Here is a 17,564-nt window from a genome sequence, read left to right as displayed (position 1 = left end):
GGTCAGAACACCAAAGCTGTGTCAGTGGAATGGCTCCTGTGATGCAGATACCAGAATTATGTGCAAAAAAACCTTCTGAAAATGGGCTACAAGTGAGTGGTAAGATAGGAAAACGGGTAAAGACAGCATAAAGAAGTTGGAAAAAAATTTTAAAGATAGAACAAAATAAAGAAGGTCACAGAGCATAGTGTGGTCTCTCTTTTGAGCCTGGGCTGAAAATCACAGTTACAGTGCAATTGGAATTGGACAAATGATGCTGAAACATTCCCTACCAGAGCAGATGTCTGTACTTGAGAACTGGCAGTTTCAAAGCATGGCTAGCAGGCTAAAACATTTGTTCTATTTTCATCCTTTTGTGGTGCCTATATTCATATTTGCTATTCTATTTTCCATCCTTTTGTGGTGCCTATATTCATATTTTCTGATTTTTCCTGCACCTCTGCATTTCCTCTCATCAGTTTGCATCCCCAGATCTCCCACTTCACTGTTTACCTTGAGTAATTCTCCCAACAACTACTCAGATTCTACACAGATTTCTCCTGCTGCTTTCTAGGCTGCACAATGTTCTTTTTAATTTCAGAGACCCTGTAAGTGGAAGATGACAGTTCCACTGCAATAGAGGGAGGTGGGATGTACAAATCATGTACATCACACAGATCCATGATGTTCCTCAAATTGAAGCAATTAAACAAGTTCAGGGCAGTCCCTGAGCAGATAATTTTCCAGAGTAACTGTGTATTAAATAGAAATTGCTTTGTCAATCACATTCGAACAACAATCCCTAAATCCAGGGACAGAAAGGGCCACAGGAAACTTCCTGTTAGCAGCACAGAGCTCTCAAAAAAGGTATCATTTCCTCTCTCAAGGAAAACCTAATTCCAGCTTTGTTCAACTGGCCTTTCCACTGCAGTATATTAATTCAGACAAGTTCATCTGAGTGTCACTCAGTGTCCAAGAGCAGAGAAGGAAGCAGTGGTAGTAGAAACAATGGTCTTTATCAGAAGGTATTTTTAGGGTCTCACAAACACGCAAGACATCTTAGAAATATTTCCTGTTTACACAGAGCTGTACTATCTGTGTGCAATGATACACTGCACATCCTGAGGTTAGCCAGCAATCAGAAATATATGGAAGTTCAATGAGGCTGGACTGGACAACATTTCTTGGGATATACAGTTCCCATTTGAAAATTAATTCTCCAACAGCAGAGAGTTACGAAGAGTTATCCTTAGATGGAAATCGAGTGCAAATTTATATGAAAATGTACTAAATTTAAAACACGAAGCATAATTTAGCAGATCGTTCATAAAGGCAAGAGAGACACTTCAAATCACACCATAAAAAATTCACTGTGAAAAAGTGAAAGTAGAAGAACCTGTTCTCAAAAATTAGGAAACAATGTCAAGTGGTCTGGGCGTTTTTACAAGGAAATGTCGAAACCTCCTCAGTGGGGAAGAGGGACAGAAAATGCAAAACCACAAGAGCATTTAATACTGGATTCATTGAAATAGGGAAAAAAGTAAGATGAATCTGCTGTGTCCAAAGGAAAAACAGCCTTTGTACTTGCCCTTCTTTTGCAGCCCAAGTCCTGCCATAGGTTGTTACTGATTTCCTTCTAAAATGCTTTTATCTGTGCATTAAACATAACCAAACCAAGCTCCTTGAAGAAAAATTACAAACCAAATCCTCCCCACCCAAACCAATCTGTACCTTCTCAAATAAACAGAGGCCATGCACAATACTTCACTGCCAGGATTTATTTCAGAGGTACGTGAAAAGAAAAACACATGAGTATAAAAACATTTCCAGTGATTATAACATCCAATTAAAGGCGTTTTAAGAAAAGATAAATTTCATCAGAAATTACATCATTACAGGTCATGGAATAGTTTGAAAAGCTACCATAGGTAACAGTAGTAAACAAAAGTGCCTCTGTGTGCATAATACTGAGGAAAGAAGTGCAGAGTTCTGTGCAGCATCCTCCTTACACACAAGCAGTTCCAATCCCAGCTGCTGGGGGCATTTTCTGGGAAGTCCCGTGGTTCAAAGGATCAGTTTACAAAATGCAGCTTCTGTGTCCAGTGACAGAGGGTTCTCAGCTCCCACAAGCACAAAGGATCTCGAGTGTCTCGCCCCTGCAAAGAGGCTGCATGGCACCCTGCTTAGAAGAAACTGGATCTTGGTCCACAGTAAATCTCCAGCTGTGGTCCAGAATTCAAAGCCCACTGTTCTTTGGGCTCTCCACAGAATATCCTTGCATGGAGAATGGTCAGAGTTATACGAGTGAAACCAGAGACAGAGCACAACTCAGGAACTGCAGAAGGTACTGCAGTTCAGAGCAGGGATTTGTCTGATGCCCTAAGTGCCATGAGAAGTCACATATCTGGAAGACTCAGTGCAAAACAAATCCTTGGGGGACCAGTATAAATGGGAAAACTGTTTCTAATATGGTTCCAAAGTGTATCAGGAATGTACAAACTGTAAACCTCAAGGCAGTGTTAACCCATGCAATGAACACAGTATCCTCTGAACCTGCCCTCACTACTCACAACTGGGAACAACACCAAGCATCAAGTTGAGATACGACTAAGACCCACAGAGGCCAAGTGCTCCTAAAGCCCACTGCAACTACCTAACCAGAAACCTATGTCAGAGCTTCAACAGGACACAAAGACACCTGGACCTCAAAAGATTTTATACAGTGAATGATAAAAGCAAAACAAATATCCTATCAAGCTGTTAACTTTCTATCTCAAAACGACCCTGAAAAAAATAAGGCTTCAAGAAAAAGAGCAAAAAGGAATCCACTCAGTTCATAAGCAGAATTCCAGCATGAACATCCCAACACCCCTTGCTCTTCCACTTGATCCAAATCTGCTCTTTTCTGTCCCTGTGCCAGTGAGGAGTGACTAACTCTGCTCACCACACCTGGGAGGGAGCTGTGGATACAGAGCATGGGAGACTCAAAGTGCTCTGTCCCAGCACTGCAGCCTGAGATTCTGTGGAATGTTGGTGCCCTTGCCCATCCTTTCCACAGATCTCTATTTTTCCTCACCAAGAAACAAGACCCTTTCAGAAGCTAACTACCTTTCAGGTTCCTAAAGGTACAGGAAATTTCTTATTCCGTCTCCACCCTCAAGTGCACAGGATACAGAAAGGTCTGAGTGCTTCCAGAAAAAAACAGAAAGTTTGCAGACTGATTGCTATCAACTGAAGAGATTTTAAATTTTCAAGTATTATGCCAAGTCATCAACCATGGGCTGCTCATCTATGCTAAAGCATTTCTCTGCAACTTCCCTCAGAAGCTGTGGGATCCTGGCTCACTCCAAGCCAGGGAGTGGTATAAAAATGGGTTTATTTTACATTTTTTAATGAGGGGGAGAAAGGCAATAAGCAAATTGCTTATTCTTTTTTTATAAAAGAAGAATTTAAAAAATCAGGAATAGTGCATTTTGATAAATATATTTCAATTTGGAAGAATAAGAAATGGAAAATCCTACAAGGAGTTCTTAGTAAGGCATGAAAGATCTACCAAAGGAGACTTGACACACGCCAAAGATTTTGTTTTTCATGTGACCTGTTGTCACTGGTATTTCCCAAAAGGTAATTAGCTTACATTTGAAAGTCAAATAAAATTTCAAAACAAGCTAACTAGCTGTATCTAATAAATAATTTCTTTAAAATAACTTCATTTAAACTCAAAATTTGGAAATCAGTTATTAAGTGGTTATAGTATAGTAAATATCGCATCTTAAATAAAATATCCTCTACAAAAAAAAGGAACAGACCTAAAAATCTATTAAACACTGCAACTTCCTTAGCTTAAATCGTTGCATTAGAAATGTCTACCACCTTAAAACACACAGCATTCCTTAAGTGCTATTTTACAGTTCTCATCCAGTGCAAGAGAGTTACTCTCCCCAGAATAAAAATATCTATTTCCACAATAAATTATCCTCTACGAGCCTCCAAAGTTTCTGAACAATCCTACCTGTCTTACTCCATCCTCTAAGAGCAAAAGCTTACAATCACTAAGACAAAAAGAACATCTGACTGCTGAACCAGGACCATTATGTGCCCCTTCTTTTTTCAGAAGCACCACCTCATTCTGCGTTGTCATGTTTCTGCAGCCAAGTGCTCTCTTCCTCTGGCAGATCCTTTTCTACTGGTGCTTGACTAGGCTGAATCTAGGAGAAAAACAGGATAAAAAACAAATTAACAATTCAAAAGCACTGTGTTGCTCTGTATTATTCAAACCATTATATAAAATAGTCTGTCATGCTTGCTAAAAACTGAGAAGATTAAAAAAAATCTATTAAAAATCCATTACAGTGATATCAAAACATTAAATGTCATGCAAGAAGAAAGGCAACAATCCTGCAGAATCTCTGATAGACACTGAGCTCAGAGAAAACACAAATATTCCACTCTGCCATTTTTCTCACTCCTACAAAGAAAAACAGGAACAGAACACCTAAAAATGATATAATAGTATAAAACAGGAATGAGATACCAGCCAGCCCAGGAACTTTAATTATTATATCCCCTAAAGCACTGAGGTTTCAGTCTTCTACAACCCCTTCATCCTCATCATGAAAAATGCAGAACTGCTATTTCAGTGATTCCCCAGCACAAGAGCACAGCCATGGCAGCATGGAAAATTATGCACAAACAAAATTATTCTGGGAAAAAAACAGTGCTTGTGTAGAAGCAGCAATGCTTGGTCACTTCATCTTGTTTGGGCAGGTTAAGTCATCCTTGCAGAAATTAAACAAAGCCTGTTAATCAAATAACTTGAGTCCAGCTGTCTCATCCTTCACAAATTCAAGTGACAATTTACAGGAAACATTTGGGTGCAAATCACAGAATGGAGGACAAAGAGCTCACTTACAATCTGCCAGAAATTTGGTATCACTTGATTTGTCATCTTTACAGAAACTGGGGACCTAACTGGGAGCCTGAAGTTCCAAAGGTGAACAGTGAGGGAGAGAAACCTGTCTTGTTTCACTGCTCTGTAATCCTGTAACAGTTACTCAGAGTCTTTCAGCACATTAGCAAATTCTTTTTAGTCAGGACATATCCTCATATCCTTTGTAAAATTCCTTCTGCTGCCACCTTGCCAAGGATTTAACACAGCTGTGTTCAGATGCATCTTAAAACAAAAGAATAATAAAAAAAAAAAATCACATCAACATTAATGAATGCTTTCTAATATATTACCTGAAAAGGTTCACTGATGCCAACTATTGACTGCAAGTTATTGCTATAATAACAAAGCAAAAATTCTCCTCCCATCCTAGGTATTTCTGAAGCACTCATGTAAACCTGGCAAGAATAAGAACAGCAATGAGCAATTTCCACAGAAAAAAAAAAATTACAAAAAAGCCACTCAGAAATACCATCAAAATCAGTATTTGCTACTTATAAGCACGTTTCAAAAAGTAAGCTAAAACAGATGGGGACAGAAATAACTCAGGAAACCATCTGAAAATTAAATCAGGGAGGAGAAGGAAGATCCTTTACCATGTCAGCAAGCTGACTTGGTTCAGTGACAAGGGAGGAGAGACCCAGAGTGGTTGGAAGAGAAGGGACAAACCACAGAACAGCAAAGGGAGTGGAGCTGCCTCCTGGTGGCAACAGCAGAGCAATCCACAAGCTTGGTTTGCTCCTGCCACAAGGAGCCACCTTTCCCAATTTCTATTTGTTCAGATCAGTATCTTTGGATATTTATCATTTGCACCAAAATAAGTTTTATTTGTTTGGCTTAAATCACTTAGGTAATCACTACTACAAAGCTTTGTAGCAGACAGTGGTTTTTAAAGAGGGACCAAAACATTCAACAGGAAGAACTAGGAAGAGGCATTTTAAACAGTAATATTGTTCCCAATTAGCTTCAACTGGGAAGAGGATACAGAACCCCTGAGGGGATATGGAACAGAACTCCAGTGCTACTCTATAGGGAACTACATTATAAAGAAATACATCTGATTTACTTGTTTGCTGTCTCTGTTGGAAGAAATTTCAGCATCTTCCACCCAAGCATAAGTAACATAATCCTTCACATGCCTGAAAGTCACCTGCACAGAAAGATATAAACTTTCAGCTTCCTGATGGAAACAAAAAACATACTACATGAAAAACATACTACATGAAAAACATACTACATGAAAAACAAAGCTGTGAGAGATGTTTACTGTTTCACTGAAGTAATTAAAACACTCTTAGGATCAAAACATTTTGGGAGCCTGCACCGCATCTTTTGTTTCTGAGAGGGTGGGACTGCTCTGTTCTTTCACCCTTCTATTGCCTTTAACTTTTGGTTTTTTTTGTAGCATAAACTCCTTTCCACAGCTTCTGCAGCATTTTACTTCAATAAACACCCAGATTATTTTAGCAGAGAATTTAAGGGGTGTGGAAGAGCTCTCATGCTCTAGAGCTGAACTGTCAGCACAAAGAAACTAATGGCAAGCAAGGACACAACTACTTCCCAGAGTTCTGCACTAGCAGGAATCAGCAATCTAAAATTCTCAACGACCTCCTGGAGTCACATTCCCCATCTTTGCTGAAGGGCCATGATGAGGTAGCATTACCTGGAAGAGCCCAATCCAGTCCCAAGCACTGCTGGGGAAGTCAGGCACCGCAGAGTAGCGGATGAGAACATCGTGCTCTGCACTCCACTCACCCTCAGGATTCAGCACCACCAAGGGATCTGAGACAAGAGGCTTCATCTACACAAAAAAAAACAAACGGAGTTTAAGCCCAGTCAAGCCTGTTATTCTTACAGTTATTCTTTACAAGTTATTCTCTGCTACAACTGCCCACCTGTGGGACTCTTTAACTGCAAATAACCTGAAAGCAATTTGCTGCCTTCACTATGACCAGAATGAAACAGAGATTATGCTTTAGGAAATCAGCTGTTCTAAGGCAACACTGAGTAAAACAAAACTTTTTTTTAACAACATAACTGGGGCACCACCTCAAGCTTGAAAGTTGCTGTGACAGGTTTGTGATCACTGATGCCATAGCTCATGTGACTGACATAGTTATTCAGAGTAACAGAAATCAGGTTCTCTTCTTCAGGGAATTCGCCTTCTTTTGATGCAACCTCACTGAGATTTTTCACTTTCCATAGAATTCTATCAGTCCACGCTGGCTTTCTTTTCTTCTCACTGCAAAAATGTAAGATAAAAAGTGAAATGAGCAGAGAAGCAAGTTGCCAAAAGCAAAGAATGCTGTGCAAAATCTACTGAGAGTTCAAAGACTGTGAGATACATATTAATAAAAGAAGGCAATCATATCCAAGCTTCATTTTACAGCTCTGTTTGATGTGTTTTACTACCAACGTTTCCTTAATTTGGACTCCATTCAGCACAGATCAGTTTCATGGCTTTCTGAAAGAGGAGTAAAATGAAGGGGAGAAGGATGTTTCAGTGGGTTAGTTGGCTTCATACAGGAAATGATACTTTCTCCTAAAACCCTGTAAAAACATGCATGAACACTGAGATAATACGGCAACTGCCCCATGCTCCAAATGTAGAGATATTCTGAGAAATGAGGCCATAAACATAAGGATTATGTAGGAAGAGTCTGAATGACATTTGAAATTATTCAGAATATTTGAGAGCAAGTTTCTCTTAACAACAAAAGCCAGGACAAAATTGGGTAGTTTATGGTAATCACAGGTACCACAGCAATGCTTTATTTACAAGTTCCTATAAACAAGTTCCAGCCTGCATTTCAGATCTGCAAGCTACTGCTGTCTCATACCAACAGGCTTTCAAAATTCCATAATCAAGGAAATTGTGCCTGCAACTATGCTACACATCAAACTGTTATCAGAATGCAGAGTTTCCTTTTATACCATATAAATTACACCAGAAGACATGAGCCCTCTCTGGTTCTCTCTGTAGTGGGAGGAAGGCTTAACAACAACTTTCAGGATGGGTGGATCACTTCAAACTGAAATGGAGAAAAGATCATACCCTATGGAAGAGGAATTAAAATGGATTGGATTGGATTATAGAAGTTAAAAGTAGGATGTGTAAGGAAAACTGTCAGTTTATTAACTTTAAATATTGAAACCAAGGCCATTCTGTTCAATACTCAACATCATTTTGTTTTACCCCTTCCCACCTTTAATAAAGTGGAAAGATTTGAAATGACCAAGGGCCATTATCCCACTTAGTGCAGCAATTCTACAGACAAAAATCTTTAGGAGGTGCCAGATGTCTGCTCTGCTGTGCAGGAAAATACCAAAAGAACAGCTTAAGGTAAATCACTCACTGTTTTAGGGAAAATGGAGTACTAGATGGGAAACAAACCCTCAGAATGCACATTGAAGGTGTATCAAATATAAAATCCTGTGGGTTTCAGTAAAAGCAAGTTCTGCAGGGTGCTTGCCTTGAGGTCTGCTGGTCACCCCCATGTGAGCAAAGTCTGGTAGCTTGAACAGCAGCAGGATGCACACAGAATGTGCAGCCACACTTTTTGTTCTCAACATCAGCCAATACAGACAAGCAGGCTATGAACTGTTTGTAAAATATTCAGGTTTGGATTACTTTAAGTCTTTTTTGTTAGATGGATTTACTGCTGGTCCCATCACATCTCTTTATATTCAGTTAGGAAGCAAAATGTCTTTGGGTCCACATGATGAAACTTCCTATATTAAGTGCAACAGCAGAGTAGATAACATTGCAGCTTTTAGACAGGTTAAGAAAATCCCTGGAGAAAATCAGCTGTCATCTGATTTTCAAATATTTCACAAAAACCAAAGCAAAAGCTCAGATGGAGCCTTGTTTTGATTATGAAATATTAAAAAAAAAAAAATCTACAAAATTCAGAAAGTTCTCTTCTTACTTAAACCAAAACAGGGACTTCTGTTCTCTGGAAGTAAAGAAAAAGATCAGTACAAAACCCTATTTGGACAGGAACTTATCCTTCTGTGGAAACATAAGACTAGTACTTAACAAACAGACTTTAATATCACAGAAAAACTTCGAAAATTTAAGATACTCCAACTTAAAATAATCGATAAAGACAAATATATATTAATTTGCAAATACCAGCATATCAAATTAAATGCTTATACAGAGAAGGGAAGCAAAAAGGACAGACCATTATTCTTTTGCTCCTTTTTGACAACCAGTGAGCACTTTTAGTAGGAAAGAACAAAACAAAAGCATCTTAAAAAGTGCCCATTTATTTTGTTAATCTGGTCTTTGCAAAAAGGCAGCTGGGCTGTTTCATTACTTCCCTCATACAATCAGCAGAACCCAGCTTCTTCAGCCAAAAATATTCATTTATTCAGATTTGATCAACCCAAGCCAAACACAACAGCTCAACAGCCCCAGTACACCCAGGAAATTCATGTTTGCTGATTACTAAAGAGATATTTAACCAAACACCACATTCACTCTCATATTCCATGTCTAAATTCATTTTATCTTTTACCTTGTGTCATAGACCTCAGAGTAAAGGTCAAACTTGTAGGTGGGCTTAAACTGCAGAGGGCCCTCTTTGAATTCTTTCAGAAATGCTTCCTTCTTTTTTGCCATATTTAACTGCAGAAATAGAAAGTAACTTTAAAAGATTATGTTTAAAAAATCAGAGATTAAAGGTTTATTGGGAAAGCATCTTCCAAGAATTCAACACTGGAATCAGTACAACATTGGAAAGGTAAATTCAGAAGAGCCTCTTTGTTATACCCCGAACTCTTGACATGATCCATCTAAAAGTTGAGAGGCAATTCTACTTAAAATCCAGGATAAGGTTATCTTAAAAAGAATTCTTGGGAGAAGAGGAGAGATAAAGGCGAGGAACAACTGACAAGACATGAAGTTCAAAGAAATTTCCAGTCAAACATGAGAATTGTAAATGAGCAAGAAACTGCATAAAACCACAAAAAGTTTGCAACTAACTGGGGCTTATGACCACCTCATGTTCCACCTCGTGACTGAGTTTGTGTTCTTTAACAGAAATGAGAAGCTCAAGGTGTAATTTAACTACCACGTCGTGTTTGCGTGCTTTAAAACCAAAACCCAGCTCCCAAAGAAACTGAGCCAACCAACCTGATCCTTTTCCCAGAGCAGATTGAAACGCTTGTTATTGATTGATTCTCTGACAAAGTGTATCCCATAATCTGCTATCCGGAAGTTCAGATCTCCAAACCAGAAGAGAACCCTTAAAACCAAACCAAAATGCATCAAACAAGGAAGATTTATATGAAACTATTAATTCAAGGGAAGAATTTGACAGATTATTAGCCATTACACTAATTAGGTGCTCTAATCACTTTTATTACTTAATGCAAACAGCTTAAACACAAACATTAAGCAGTTATAGATAAGCTTACACAGGGACAACCTGCTGCTAAACAAAAAAACCCCTGAAGTAATTGAAACAGTAAATTAAGTCCCTTGCATTCTTTCTGCTTGCTTATTACTGCCTCAATATTAACTTCTCCTGAGTCTTACATCTCTGAATATTTAACAGTAACCTAAAGGATTTTTGGTATAAACAGGCTTTAGCTTCTAAAGCTTTTCTGTATGACATGTACAGTCTATATGCTATCAAATGAATGTAATTAGAGACTGGAAGAAAACAGACATCTGTCTTTCAGGTTATCTTCTCCTCCCAGGGTTCAGGGTCAAGGCTGAAGAGACACTTAAAATAAAAACGATGGATGAAAAATCCAAACCCAAAATTCTTCAGTGCAACAGTTCATTCTATAATAGATAAAAACAACACAGAACTGAGTGAACAACTCACTCATGATCCAAGGGACTTGGAATATCCTCTCCTTCAAACTGCATTTCCAGAATTTTCTCAAAGTCATCCAGTCGCTGCTCTGTGTTCTCCATGTGAGCTGGCAAGTGGCAGTTCATGAAACAGAGCGTGTGCCCGAAGAGGGACATGCGGACGCTGACTCCTCCTTTGTTCCCCTGGCATGGAAGGTGAACAACATTCCCTGAAACTGCAGTCAATGCCTGCAAATGTAACTAACAGCATCTGTGACTTTTTAAATCTTGCAATTAAGATTTAAACCAGTATAATTTCTTCCTACACAACTTGTTGTATATCAGCAAATCAACTGAAATCTGAAATCACGGTCTGTGCTGCACAAGAGGTTCAAATAAATGAGTTTTTCTGCTTGTCAGGTTATGAATTTTTAATTAAACCACATCTCCTGGAGCCATGGAGAGGCATAGAGCAGCATCAGTAAGCAGCTGAGCACAGCTGAGGCAGTCCTTACCCAGTAGCCATAGAGGCCTGTGCGGGTGTAGTGGGTGTGGATGTCCCGGATGAAGGGAAGGTGCACGTGCTTCACAAAGATCAGAAGTAGCAAACCCTGCATGCGAACTGAGGAGAGCTGGAGGAGATAGAAAAGAAGGAATGGTCGTTTCCAGGAGCTCCTTGGATTTGTTTCACAGGAGCTCTTAAGTGAAGAAGGTCACAGCACAAGTCATGCAACTCCCTCGCCAAGCCTGGCCTCAGTACCGTGACACAATAAGTGTACACTCATTTCAGTGCTGTGAAAAACATATTCCATATTAACACATCTGATCAATTCCTCAGCTAATTAACACAGTTCTAACATAATATTTGAATCTGCAGTCGACCTCAAAACATGCACCTGCCCAAACCTCTTTAAAGACTTTTCTTCTGCCTCACTAGCCTCTTGTTTCTGTCTTTAAGAATCCTGTTCATGAAGGACCAAATCCTTCACTTTTCACCTAAAAGCTTTATAACTCACACCTAAAAGTCCTTCAAGAGCAGCAGGTTTTTCAAACTGAAGCATCCTTGAGCAGATCATCAAATATTCTAAATGCCATTAAATGCCTGAAAAGCACAGCAGGCAATTCCAGGCATCTGCAAAAACAATGAGCTGCAAACAGCAGAAACTCCTGCCTGCAGTGCCTGTAAAAACTGATTTACCAAACACTTACAGAGCACATAAGACATGGGGGTTTTGTGGCTTGGGCTTTTTTTTTCGGTTTGTGTGTGTGGAAATAGTGCAATAAAGATGTCCTTCACTGAATATTTATGGACTTTACAATGTTCCTAGCATGAAACACAAAATTCATTGTGTTTGTTTTAATGATATTGATTCCATTTAAAATACAGACATTAAAATACAATAACTGCAGTTGAAATTTATGCTGGATTAATTTAGAAACAGACTACATTAGAATAAAATTGACTATACAACTGCTGGAGAAGCACAAGAATTCAGCCCAAAATTTAAAAGAAAATTCCTCCGTTCATGACCTCCACATCCATAAAATTAAATTACTTCAGAATATATATTTTAATGTTTTCATTGTCTTTGAACCCAACAGAACACCAAAACAATGGACTGCAATTACTAATGATGCATAAATACTCTAGTAGTCAGCATTCTCCTTTCCATAATTACATTCATAAGGTACCAAGATCTTCCAGTCCTTTTGTTATTTGTTTGCTTTATTTCACTCTGCTGTGGCCAGTCCCCAGACATTTCTCAAGATCATCCACAGGTCCTGAACACCACAAGGCACTGAGCCCTCCCCTGCTGGAACCAGCACCAGTCCTCAGAGCCAAATCAAGCAAAGCTCTTCCAAAAGAGGGAATACAATCCTCTGGATGGTGGAAGAATTGACTGTCACCAGTTGAACACCCTGAAAACAGACCCTGTCGCTGAGGGGACAGAATGTCCCAAGGATGACACCTCTCCATCTACACCCAACTTCATCACAGGTCAGCCAAGGGGTAACTGCTCCTCTCCTGCTCAGCCAAATTCCTAAGTCCTGGGATAACCTTTCCTTGCTGCCTGGTTTGATTTTGACCCCGCCTGACAGCTCCCCGTTATTATTAGAGCTAATCAAGTCCTGCTGAAAGCCATTAGGTGGCAGCATCCATTCATTAGTGTGCTCCAAACTGCCTCAGTTATAAATTAGAATTCAAAATCAGCCAGGCATACCAGCAGGAATTCTTTTAACTGTGTGTATACAGGGCCTGAATGTCAGCCCACGGCCAGATTTTGAATTTTTATCAGCAATGACTTAGGCCAGAGTGAACGAACAATGTGGTATTTTTCCTTTTTGTAATTCCCAATGGGTCCTTTGTTTTGTTTAATTACAATTAAAAGAACAGTACAACTACTGATTAGCATGCAGACAATGCAAACACATCAGCAAAATCAGTCTAAAATTGTGCCTGGTTTAGAAAATCACTACAAAAAGCTTTTAATTTCTCTTTACTAGAGAAATTCAGGATACCTTCCTACATTTATTGCTGGCATTATTAAAACAGCCAATACTTTAGCTGATCTTATGTCCCTGTTATTACCCCAAAATCTTATCATTTAAATTCCCATATAATGTTATAGGTCTTCAACCAAAAATTAAGTCCTCACATAAATATATACATCCATTAAAATCCTGTTTTACACATACGCAATTTATTTTCACCTGCAAAAAAACTGGGAAAAAAAAAACAAGATAAAGGAGCCTTACCAATCTTAACAAAAATCACTGCCATTGCTTGGGATATTTATAGTGCAAGGTACATTAGAAGCATCACAATACAGTTTCCCAATACTACACAGAGAAAAAAAAAAACCAACAAAACTTTTCTACAAACAAGGGAGAGATAACGATATGGTGGCCACAAGAACGATGTTGTTCAGTATGAGTTCACATCACATAAAACCAGGAAAACACAGGTATGAGGAAGAATCACTTCTAACATATGTGTCACTATGGAAGTGACAGACCTACAGAAACACCATCAACTTATCTTTTATGGGTATCTGAGGGGAAAAAAAAAAGATACTTTCCTTCAGTGCTGTGACACTTAAGAGAGAGGTAAATAATTACCTTCATATATCCCAAGGGAGACAAGACAGTCATGAAAAAAATGCTCCATGGATCATCAAATGCCAAGTCAGACAGAAAATTTGGGATTCTTGAATTCACCTCCTGTAAACTGAACAGATCACAATTATTCACATTGCACCAGTTGGTTTGGAAACAAGTCATAGGAACTTTGCAGAACACGGACCCCAGAAATTTCTTGCTGTTCAATTTCTTATTCAAGCAGTTTAACCCACACACAGATCTAACATACCCGACACTGAGGAAAACAAAATTAAAGGAGGTTATATACACCTGAAGATAGAGTTTAAGACAATGCCAGACTCATGATGTGTTATAATAAATAACCTGAGTGTCAGGACTTCAAAACTTCAGCACAGTTTGGAAAACACAGTGGCAGATTGTGCCTACCAAACTTGCACTAATTCCCTTAAAACACTCTGAATTTCCAATAACTTTCATATCAAAATGAACACACCAACAAAGAAAACAGCAGCCTAAACTTTTTGTGTGTTTAGAAAAAAAGATATTCTGCTTTCTGTCACCACACAGCAGCAGCTAACTGCTATAAATAATCTCTGTTCTAAGTTAGTCCTCTGCTAATTACGACTGTTAGTCTTCACCCTCTGGTAACAATAGTGTTTAACTACCTCACATCACACAGTCCTCCCAAAACAGACCATGCTGAGATCCAGGAGTTTTGCAATAAACTCACAGAGCAAGTTCTTTGATATCACTCACCCTATAATGTACATATCCGTGGTCGGGCCCAGCGAGTTGAGCTGAAGTAAACTTGTGACATCGGGAGGGGGAGAAGCTGTGCCCACATTCCAGGTAACTAAATGTAATCTGAAAACAAACAGAAACCACACAAAACCAATGCTAAAACTGAAACGTGGACAGGCAACCAACTCTAAGAACATTCTAATTTCCCCACAAAATTTCCTATCAGAAATCTATTCGCCAGCCCCAAAATCAAGCAAGCGGAGGGAGCATAAACCTGAATTCTTGCCACTTATCCTTCATCTTTTTCCCCCAGATGAGGAAAGCTTCATCCAGAGTGCGAGACACTTCTTCGTGGATCTCATCATCCGAGCTGATGTCCTCCACACACGCCATCAGCTGGGCCACCCTGTTCCGGAGCTGTACGCGGCCGCTGGAGCCGGTGCTGCTGATGCTGGCGGAGCGGCTGCGAAGGCTGCCCTGGCTCTCCAAATCGTTCAGCGACAACCCCTCGGAATGCTGAAACGCATCCTCGCCGCTCAGCGATGCCATCTGCTCCAAATTAAAGCTATACCCTGAAGGACTGGCCCGTTATAATCAAAAGATTGATAAGGGTCTTCCAGACCCTGTGGAATTCAGCATTGCTCCCAACACAAAAGGATAAATGCAGGTGCAGCAATGCTGGGGGGGGGGGGGGGGGGGGGGGAAAAACAATCTGTGCCGTTCCCAATGCACTCGCTGGGTTGTTACAAAAGCTGCAGTCACGTCCTACCACACACAGTGAATTGTTTTTTTCATAATAGATTTAACGTGGTTAATTCGACGAGCTCAAGGTTTAAAAGAATTTATTGTTGATCGGAATCGATCATGTGCCTGTCTGCAGGCAAGGAGAAATATAATCTCCAGCTCCCAAACATTCGAAGTTCTGATCAGAACCAAGCAAAGCCACTGCTCCTCTCAACATTCACATCATAGCATTCATCTGCTGCTACTTTACAAAATGGTAACTTCAGCACCAGAGCTTCTAAAAAGAGATTCACTTTACTGTCAGTTTTGTTACATGACAGATAGGCTTAAAAAATAAGAAATTGTTAAAATTCCACCCATCTTAGGGTTCTATAATATCCTTCTAAACACTGATAATTAGTGAATCCCACCAATACACCCATTATTAAGGCTGTGCTTTTATCCCACAGTCAACTGCCTGCTCAAGGTGACACCCAATGTATGTAGAAAATCTGGAAAATTACCTTAGCAACAAATTAAAATGATCCCTCATTTCCCTCACTAATAGTGTATCTTTGTAAGACTATGCTGAAGTCACCCAAAAGCTGCTCCAAAACAAATTTATAGGGGAAAAAAAAAAAAGTAGGTAGGCTCCAGATCTAACTCTGCCACGGGAGATGTATCACTGGGGAACCCAGTTACTAATTTTGTAAGACAATTACCTGATTAAACAAAACTGAAATAATGTTGAAACCATCAGTCATTACTGACAGAAACTCGATTCCTCAAGGTGCCCAGTGACCACAGTACTGATAAAAACACTGACTTCAGTGCTAGAAACAAACACTGTCCTAAACACAAGCAACCTACTGAGGCCATTATTTAGCATCACCGCTGCTAATCCTCAAATGACTCAACAGCAGAGAATTTCTCAGGGTCACAGCGCTCATAATAAATCCTTCGAAGGATTTTTGAGTTATTTAAGCTCCTGACAGCTTGCTGGTTTGTTTTTAAAAATTTTCCTGTCACAGGCTGTTACCCAAATCCCTTCTAAGCAGGTTTCTGTAGGGAACCGAGCCAAGACAGGACATAGACACAGAGTGAGGACACTTGTCAAAACACCGTAAAAGCAGAAGCTCAATATTTACTTAAGCTTCTTCTTCCTCCCAGAAAATGACAGGTTCGAGACACCCGGTCTATTAAAAGCTGCAGATGCTCGTGCCTTCATTACACATTAACAGATCTCCGGGAATTCCCAAGCACCCAGAACTGCCCCGTAAACCTCCCTGAACCCCCTCCAATACCGACTTTCCAAACCACAAAATCAGCTTTTCTCCTCTATTTCATATAACTACGCAACACCGCCAATTAGTGTAACCCCCCCCCCCCCCCCTTCGCTAATGAGCGCACCAAGTTTCGCTGATTCTCGCCGATTTACGTAACCGCCCGGGGCCGCTTTTCGGATCCGCCCTCAGACCCGCGCCCACCGCTCACCTCAAGTCCTTGGTGGGATGGCTCGCGGTCTCCATGCCCGGCGTTCCCGCAGGGAAGCGCTGCCCGAGGGGCGGGAAAGGGCCCGGCGGAGCCCCCCGAGCTCCCCTCACTCGGCCCGGTCCGGCCCGGCCCGGCCGCGGCCTCCGCGCCGCCCTCAGCGCTCCACCTTACGGGGGCGGGAACGGCCCCCCGCGCTGTAGCGCCCCCTGGCGGCCGGGAGGACCCACAGCAGCCCCAAGAACGCCCCGTCCTCAAAAAGGAGAAAAAAACCCCTCAAAAACAAAGGAGGCGGAGGCGAAAGGCTCTGTCTAGTATTTTATTAGATTTCGTTTCCAATATGCCTGTATTGGAAGATTTGGGAGACAAAAAAGGCACAAACTCACATTGAAAGAAACGACGAGATAATCTAACCCATTCTACAAAGTGTGTGTCGCCAAAGGAAAGAGCACGGAGAACGCGCCGGGACGCGGCGGGTTCCAGCGGGAGGAACCCAGAGGGCTGTGGGATAACGAGGGGCGAGCAAACCCATCACCAAACCAGCCTGAAGCAGGCTGGGGCGAGGGGGTTGCCCCCAGACCCCCAAACCCACGCGGCGTGGGCGGGAGTGGCGATCCCAGCGCATCCCGCTCCTCTGGATGGAGCCGATCCCGCCGGGAGCCCGCAGGTCCAGGGGGTCTCGCCAAAGCTGATGGAAGATACGGCACGGGAACGCTGCGTGATCTTTGCTATGCTCACTAGCGGGAACCAAGCGTCGAGACTGAAGGGTCT

The 17,564-nt window shown here is 40.8% G+C and overlaps 1 protein-coding gene across 3 annotated transcripts; it reads right to left on the bottom strand.

Annotated features, from left to right (window-relative positions):
- Nucleotides 1–1,742: 1,742 nt before the first annotated feature.
- Nucleotides 1,743–16,943, bottom strand: INPP5K (inositol polyphosphate-5-phosphatase K). 3 transcript variants are annotated; one of them, XM_062506791.1, is made up of 13 exons: nucleotides 16,797–16,826; nucleotides 14,854–15,128; nucleotides 14,595–14,702; nucleotides 13,857–13,965; nucleotides 11,252–11,368; nucleotides 10,768–10,940; nucleotides 10,068–10,179; nucleotides 9,451–9,560; nucleotides 6,977–7,169; nucleotides 6,591–6,728; nucleotides 5,994–6,077; nucleotides 5,221–5,325; nucleotides 1,743–4,187 (listed from the first exon to the last, which is right to left on the bottom strand). In XM_062506791.1, the coding sequence occupies exons 2-13, from the start codon at nucleotides 15,126–15,128 to the stop codon at nucleotides 4,104–4,106; spliced, it is 1,608 nt and encodes a 535-aa protein (XP_062362775.1). In that variant the 5' UTR covers nucleotides 16,797–16,826; the 3' UTR covers nucleotides 1,743–4,103. The 3 variants fall into 3 exon arrangements, with proteins under 3 accessions (XP_062362775.1, XP_062362777.1, XP_062362776.1); XM_062506793.1 differs by lacking the exon at nucleotides 14,854–15,128 and having other exon boundaries at nucleotides 16,797–16,943; XM_062506792.1 differs by lacking the exons at nucleotides 5,994–6,077; nucleotides 16,797–16,826 and having other exon boundaries at nucleotides 14,854–15,231.
- Between the last annotated feature and the right edge of the window lie 621 nt (nucleotides 16,944–17,564).

Source organism: Cinclus cinclus, chromosome 22 (genome assembly GCF_963662255.1).
Source record: "Cinclus cinclus chromosome 22, bCinCin1.1, whole genome shotgun sequence".
NCBI classification, from domain to species: Eukaryota; Metazoa; Chordata; class Aves; order Passeriformes; family Cinclidae; genus Cinclus; species Cinclus cinclus.
This window is presented reverse-complemented; position numbering and strand designations above follow the sequence as displayed.